The 8,397-nt window shown below is 33.6% G+C and overlaps 1 protein-coding gene across 1 annotated transcript; it reads right to left on the minus strand.

The window, feature by feature from the left end:
- Positions 1–7,110: 7,110 nt before the first annotated feature.
- LOC132030678 (heavy metal-associated isoprenylated plant protein 30-like) lies at positions 7,111–8,397 on the minus strand. Its single transcript, XM_059420404.1, has 3 exons — positions 8,217–8,397; positions 7,913–7,988; positions 7,111–7,667 (listed from the first exon to the last, which is right to left on the minus strand). Exons 1-3 carry the CDS (start codon positions 8,358–8,360, stop codon positions 7,345–7,347), a joined length of 543 nt encoding a protein of 180 aa, XP_059276387.1. The 5' UTR covers positions 8,361–8,397; the 3' UTR covers positions 7,111–7,344.

Genomic DNA, 8,397 nt, shown 5'->3' on the forward strand with positions numbered 1-8,397 from the left:
GTTGTGTTTAACTAAAAGTCCGTCGGAGAAAACTTTTAGTTATGTTTAGTTATGCTGTCTTTGTTTCATATCGTTTCTTATATTTCGTGTGTTATTAGTATTAGGAAAACTTAATACATTGATCTACTGTGGTGATTTTCGTTCAAGAAGTTGAGTATTTTGGAAAGGAAAGCATCAAAAAAAAAGGAATAACAGAGAGAGAAAATATGAAAATGCAGGAGTTAGTGGATATCCTAATGCTTATTGCTTGGTTGCTTGTCTCATGAATTCATACTTATGTTAATTGTTGTTAATTTGTAAACCGAGATTAAGCATGTGAGTTGGAACATTATCTCGCATAAGAAGATTAAAATGCAAGCTCGATCCGAGGCATACTTTCTTAGAAATAGATTGTTATCTTTGGAGGGCGAGTTTTAGTTATATTTAGTTATGCGGATCCGGCGGACTTTTAGTTGTGTTTAATAAAAGAAATTCTATAAGAAACAATTTTAGTTATGTTTATTATGCGTTGTTTTAGTTGTGTTTAACTAAAAGTCTCACAAAATAGTTTTAGTTATGTTTAGTTATGATAATAAATTAATCATATCGTTTCTTATATTATCCCTTTTTGTCCATTATTAGTATTAGGAAAACTTAATTCATTGATACCCCGAACTCATTTTCGGGTTCGAAGTGAGTTGAGTATTTTGGAAAGAAAATCAACGACTTTGATAGAGGAAATAACAAAAGAAAATATGAAAATGCTAATATATATCCTAATGCTTATTGTTTGGGCTCCTTTTAAAGTTAATTATTTATTAGATTAGCTCGAGGTGGAGGAAAATGAATCTACTTAATCCCTATACTTGCCTAAAGAACAAATGTAATGGAAGGTCAAAAATGAAACGTGCTTTCGCCACAAGGATAGTTGTATTTCGTTCTTACCACATTGCTAAAGAAGACATTAATGTACTTGCCTTCATATCCCAATGAAATTGTGTGTATATAATAAAAATCAATTTCTTGTTTGACACCTTAAGCGAGTGAAGTTCCCGTGATGTAATACGGTGGACTTCGACTTCAATATGGTGGTGGTGGTGTTCTTCAACAATGAAAAATCACAATAATATGGAGGGCGGAAGAAGGTGGGGCGGCGGCGGTGTTGGTGGCGGGGCGGCGGTGTTGGTGAGAATGAGGAAAAGTAGAAGAAAGAGAAAAAATAATAAAAAAGAAAAATAAAAAATGAAGAGTTGGTAATTTTTGACGTGGCAATGACAGGCAATGATGTGGCAATGACGTGGCGCGAAAAAAAACACTCACTTTTTCCAGGAATTTAAGGGGGGTAAATAATTATCGATTAAGTTGTTTAGGGGATAAATAATTATTTTTTAGTTGTTGAAAGTGAGTTTTTTGCCAAGTTATGAAAAAAGTGAATTTTTTATTTTAAAAACAAGTTTTTCTTGTTTTTGGAATTCCTGAATACAACTTCAAGTTTAGCTGATCTATTTATTTTCCTTCATTGTAGTCTTGATTCAATAATATTTTATTTGAGATTATGGCGTGATTGATTGATCGATTAATTGTTAGTGAGAAAAATATTCGACTTCTAGTGAAATGCTTTGTGGTCTTTTGTTGTTTCTTGTAGAAAAACAAATCGGGTTCGAATTCTGCTGGTTCATTGCTAATTCTTTTCGTTTTGGTGATTTGATTATATAGTTCTGTGTCTAGGATTACCATTTGTCCCGAGTTATCTAGGGCAGGCTATTTCCAATGAAGACATAATTCAAGGTGTCAATTACATTTCTGTTGGTGCTGCATTATTTTCTCAAGCGGCTCTGAAATCATAAAATTTCATAATATTTTCTGTTTTGATAATACATTGGCACTGGAACTGAACGTGTTAATACTTAGGTGGTCTAATTGATATTCTTCACCGGAAAAATGAGCAGCACTGCAATTTAACTCCTATTGTGCAAGTGATAAATGGAACTTAAGGCGTAGCACTTAACATAGATTGATCTTATGGACACCCGACTAAATCCAGCAAAAACCACCAACTTTATATGGCGCTTCAGTACTCTGAATTTTGGGAGCGAAATTCTAGTATACTGACAGTAGGAATACCATCCTTCTGTGCATAACAAGTTATTGAGCAATTCTATCAAAGGGGAAAAGTGCAAAAGAGCTCTAAGGTCCATTGGGGCTTTAAGGGCAAAGCGCAAGTAAAGTGTGAGCTTTAATGATAAAAGACAAAATACAAACATATATGTATAGTTCAAGACTAATTATAAGAATGACTAACAAACGTATTGATAAAGAAATTGATTTTTTTTTTTTTATGATTAAGTGAAATATTAATAGTGTTGTTTCTTTAGAACTACTCTCATTTCCCTTATTATTATCATTCTAAGGTCTAGTCGAGTTATTTATTTCCCTTGATTGTAATATAATGTTGTCGTATTTAATCAATTCTAATGGGTGTTATGCAGCAGATGTAGATATTTTTAGTCCCCTTTTCCCCGTAGATATTTGCAGCAGAATGTGGCCAAAGCAGAGCGTGATTTTAGTGTTCTTTAATTTCTTGTTTGTTTTTTGGACAATTTTTGCTCTGTCATTTTATGAGTTTAATTTGTTTCATCTATTGTTGCAAAATAATTTTCCTTTGATCATTCAAGAGCTGAACTAGAAGCCGATTTCCCAAGTAAAATTCAGTGCTATTATACCGGGACTTTTGGGGTTTATTAATCATGTCTATAAGAATTGCCACAATAACACCTAACGAAGCATTCAACTTGCAGTTCGAATGCTGGCTGGAACCTCATCCTAACGTTGTGAAAGAGCAAGAGCAAAAGAAGAATATTTACTACGATTCAATCAACATTTTGTTCGTTCGTATTTGAATGTGTCCTAGGCTCCTAGCTAGCTCTATAATACGTTGGGTGAATTGTATTGCTCATAGTGATCCCAAAAAAAAAAAGAAAAAAAAAAGATGGTTTTGTGTGCTATTGACGATTGTGCGACTAAGATAAGTAAAAAGGCATAGCATTGTAGCAGTAATGTTGTGGTCATTGATTGTAATTCCATAATAGGGAGAATGCAGAACCTAAAACGACTAAAAGTTATTAGCTGAATTAACAAAGTTTAAGAGTTAATTACTCAAATTGGATGTATAGAAATATAAAGTCACTTTTGAATTTTGTAACAATAAAATCATCCAACTTAACCCTAAATGTCCGTGGTCATCCAACTTAACTTTGGACTTAATTACTGATGTGGTCATGCAAAAATTTCTTTTAATTACACCAATTTTTGTCACCTGCTTTGTTCCTCAAATCAATCTACCTTTTTATTTTGGTGAAAATTTTGTCTATTGAGTAAATTTTATAAGGAAAACAGGAGAATATTGTACCAGTGAAAAACACATATTATTTGGTGAGAAAATATTATCAAGTAACTATTATTGACTTGACTCGAAATTTATTTAAGAAACACAGGAAGACTTGGAAAAAAATTGTAAGTTGGATGACCATTCGAGGACTTTCAAAGTTTAGTGAGCGACGTTGACATGCCACGTTATTTTTCTGGCACTGAAAAGTTGATTTTCGACTTAAATGACTTTTTGAGAAGGTTGAGTTAAGTTTGATGATTTAATTGTTGAGAAAAATTCAAAAGTTACTTTATTGCATTATTTACGCAACTTGAATAAACATCTAAATTATTCACTCCAGAGTCTGATTTGATATAAGGAAGCAGAGAAGCTAGTTCTACAGAAAATAGGAACACGAATTGGATCTTGTTTTGAGTTTCCAAATCCTTGTCAATATAGGAATATATTGTCCTTAAAGTGCAGCTCCTTTTCATTACCATAACAAAAAAACTTTTTAATTTTCTTGCCATAGTCCTCTTCTTTCAAAGCTATGGCGAACTGGGCATAGTTGCCTTCGACCTCCTTGTTCTAACTGCGAAGCGTGTTAAATTGATGAAAGATTTCATTGCTTTTTGTGCTGTTTGTACCTCATGGCGAGCTGCTGTTCCAAAGGAAAATTTTGATGTGCTTTCACCCCAAGTTTCGTTGCTTATGTTGGCTGATAAAGATGATGATCATCGAGAATTTTACTCTCTTTCCAAGAGGAAAGTATCACGACTACTTTACCTCCTCGAAGCTAGAGGATGAGAGTGTTTTCCGTGGGAGGGATGGTTGTTCACCAAGTCATATTACGGGGGGTTTAACTTGTTGCATCCTTTTTCCCATGCCCAAATTCAACTTCCTTCAGAAAAAACCTTATTGGCTTTACAAGGTTTTGATGAAAGAGTTCCTAAGGGAGAGAGGCATCACTGCATCGCAAAAGCTGTTTTATCTGCCAATCCTTCTCTTATATCAAATTATGTACTGGTGATTGCCTATGATACAAATGTTAATCATTTGGCTTTTTGGCGACCTGGAGATCTCAATTGGACAAAATTTGAGATTGAATATAGAATTGGTGGAGTCTACAATATGATTTACTATAAAGGCAAATTTTATTGTGTGACTTATGTTGGTGAAATCTGTGTTTTTGATGTTTCGAAGCCTAGTGTTCTCAACCAATTGTTGAGTCACGCTTGATGAAGATTATAAGGATATTTTTCGCCGTCATTCAATTCAGTGCACTAAAACTTATTATTCGAGTAGCCTGTGCCTGGCAAGAGAAAGAAGGACCACGTGTTGGGCGTGCGGTTGACACTTCTAAATTTGAAGTATATGAACTAGGTGTAATCAAAGCTAAATTGAACAAGATTAACACCTTGGGAGATTCGGTAATTCTTTTGGGCATTAATGGAGTAAGTTGCATCGACTCCTCTAAGTTTACCGGAGCTAAACTTAATCACATATATTTTACCGATGACTGGCTTGAGGAAGTATCTTATCGGAAGATGGTGGTGGAAAAGATATGGGGGCATACGATTTTGAAGATGGAAAAATTGAATCTTTTTATTCTGGATTGTCACTAAATCCTATTTGCCCGTCAACTTGGGTCACACCATCATTCTAATGTGACTCAAATAATGAGGAGTTGTTGTCTCGTTTCAGCCGGTTATATTATTTTTTCCAAATTATAAGGTTAAAGTTAAGTTAGATCTAATATTTTATTTCATTGTAATCTTGGCTGATGATTGAATATTATCGTATTTAGTTTGATTCCCCACCCAATTTCTATTTCTTTTCGTATTTAATTTTACTACCCTCCCAAATTCTGGTATCTCTTTTCAACATGTCATTTTAGTTGTTTTACATGTGTATTATCAATGTACTGCACTGATGAAATTGAATAGCCAGAGCCTTACAATGTTGTATCAATTAATGTGAACACAGTTATTAAAGGACCCGTTTGGACATGAGAATTTTCACTTTTTTCGGATTTTTTTCCCCACTTTATTTGAAAATCACGTTTGGCCATGAAAATTCTAAATACAACTTTAAATTGTATTTTAAATTTGAAAAACACCTAAAATCCTGTTTTTACTTTTTTCATTTTCGGTACATTCGACAAACCAAATATTTTTTGCAAAAAACTTAACCAAACACAACTCTATCTTCAAAATTTCAAATAAGACGAAAAATACTTGGTTTTCATGGCCAAACGCCTACTCAGTGTTTACAAAAATATATACTCTTTCCGTCCGCTTTTACTTATCTATTATGCTAAAAATAAATGTCCACTTTTACTTGTTCAGTTGAAAAATCAAGAGATAAACCATTGTATATCTATTTTATCCTTCTTATTAAGTACAATAATTATTTTCAATTCATTCCCAACATATAATAATTAGGATTTATAGTAAAATTATTATTTTATTTATTGTTTCTTGAAAGACGTGTCAAGTCAAACATGAATAAGTAAATATGGACGGAAGGGGTAATATTTAAGAAATATGAAACATATAATATGTTAATATTCATATTATTGTGATACTAACTTTAAGTTCACTCATACATAAACTTATTGGCACTAAAACTAAAATAGCTCTTTTGCTGCAATTTCTTATCCATTTAAACTGTGCTTCTGAAGAATTTCCCTCGAGATGTAAATACAATCTCTTCATGTTTGTAAGGCTAAAGTTTTACCTATGGTTACAAATTGCCGATCACCCACATCCTGTTTATTTTATTTTATTTTATTAATACTTTAACAATTTGATTTCAATATTTATCCAAGAAATTGTTGTGCTATCCTGATTAAGCTACAGATAAATGAGTTTGTGAAATGGAAGATCCAGTGGGCCTGTGCTTAGAGAACGATGGTCTAAAAATGGATCCAAATCAGCGCGTGGAAGGCATAGCTGAAGGGGGCGTAGATTTGCCGGACGTATGGTACAAAATTGTGCTGACCAAAAATGACAAAAGCAAAGGGCACTTTAGTCCAGACACTCAAAGATATATACAGAAGCTACAGTAAAATTTCCTTTCGCCCAACGTTGTTGCTCCATTTCAACCGAAATGACCAAAATACCCCAAAATAGCCAGGCAGGCATGTTGACCTGCTATGTGCTTATTCCCATTTATAGTATAGTAGAATAGAATGTACGGCACTGATGAAACTGAATAGCCAGAGCCTTATATATGTACGTAAAATAAAGACAGAGACATCCTTGCCAAGCTTGTCACATGCTTTCTGAAACAACCAATTCTGATTTATTTAGTTAGTTCTCTTTTTATAACCTATTACACATCACAATATCTAATTTTAATTGATAAAGTAACACACAAACATTTTGCCTGGTCTATGTAACTGAATTTTAGTTGTAGAATTTCGAAGTCCAGAAGTTTCAGTTGTAGGAGTTCAAATTTCAGGACATCTTTCGTTCCTCAAATCAGTGTACTTTTATGTGGTGCAAAATTTATTTCTCCAGTAAATAGTCTTGAGTAACTTCTATAGGGTAAATGGGAGAATATTTTACTATGTGAAAAAAAAAATATATTATTTGGTGAAAGAAAATATCTATCGAGTAAATATTGTTGACTTCGACACGAAATTTATGCTAAGAAACAAAGGATGACTTTACAAAAAGTTGGATCCTATTTAAGTTTCCAAATCCTTGTCAATATATATATAGGAATATACAGTCCTTATAAATATCCTCCTTTTCAATACCATAAATTAAAGGTCATTTTTTCCTTCTTTGTACGATCAGACCTCTATATAACAGTCATATTCTATAACAACACTTCACTCTAATGGCTAATAAGTTTTCTCTGAAAACCGATTTTCATGTTATATATGTTATATTATATATTCTCTATAACAACATTTCGCTACATCGGTCAAAAAATATCCGAATAAACGACGTTGTTATAGAGAAGTTTGACTGTATGTATGGGTAACATCACATGAGGCAGCAGGCATTGACGTTGTCATCGTTAAAGAGGTTGCTGACTTTGTCATCTCCTCGATGAGTAACATGAAGAGTGCCATGTTTGTCAGCAATATTATATCCATGCCTCCAGTAGTTGTAGCTGTCCCTGTAGTCACTTGTCATATCTTTGAAGTAGTTCTTTGAGGATGTGAAGTATAGCGGTGGGTTCGGGTTTGGCCAGAATTCCGCTCTCTTCCCATGCCTCCTTACTGCCTTTAGCACCTTGTTCTTTTCCACATATCCCACCACTGTCACCTTCTCCAACTCCAACTCCACCTCGACCGATTGCACCCCTGCATGCACATATATGTAGAAGTACTGTCAAACCTCTCTATATCAAAGATCTTTTGTTATGATATCTTTTGATTACTACAGCGAAATGTTGTTATAAAGAATATATAATATAACACACAGATGAAAGATACTGAAAACATGATTGTTACAGTGAAATGTTAGTATAGACTATAGAGGATGGTAATTAGGTCTGACTGTAGCATTTATTTACTTCAATAATTTTTATTTTATTTTATTTTAGTACCTCTAAGCTTGAAGACAGCATCTTTGACAACTCTCTCGCACCCACTGCAACACATCCTTACTTTGAGTTCCACCGTCTGCAAATATTCAAAAAATGAATCTATAAGGTTGCATAAATTAATTAATCTTCTGTTGGAAGGAAAAGCATTAATAATCACTACTAAAGAAACAGGAATTAACGACGGACAAATTCTGTAGCTAAACAAAGAAAATTCGTCGCTAATCCTATTTAGCAGCAACGGATTATCAAGAAAAAAGTTAGCTACGAGCAACTTAGCGACGGATTAAGTGAATTAATTTGAAACCTGTAAAGAAAGTGGGCGAGCCTTAGTCATGTTGTGTTTGTTGACACCTTGGTGATGATGATGAAGAGGATGATAGTGAAAGAAACGATAACTAGTGGTGGTGGAGACAAAAGAGCCAAATAGTTTCTGGAGTAAGTTAACCATAGGTTCCTATTATATTCAGGTATATATGTAGATCGAA

Source organism: Lycium ferocissimum, chromosome 9 (assembly GCF_029784015.1).
Source record: "Lycium ferocissimum isolate CSIRO_LF1 chromosome 9, AGI_CSIRO_Lferr_CH_V1, whole genome shotgun sequence".
Taxonomy (NCBI): domain Eukaryota; kingdom Viridiplantae; phylum Streptophyta; class Magnoliopsida; order Solanales; family Solanaceae; genus Lycium; species Lycium ferocissimum.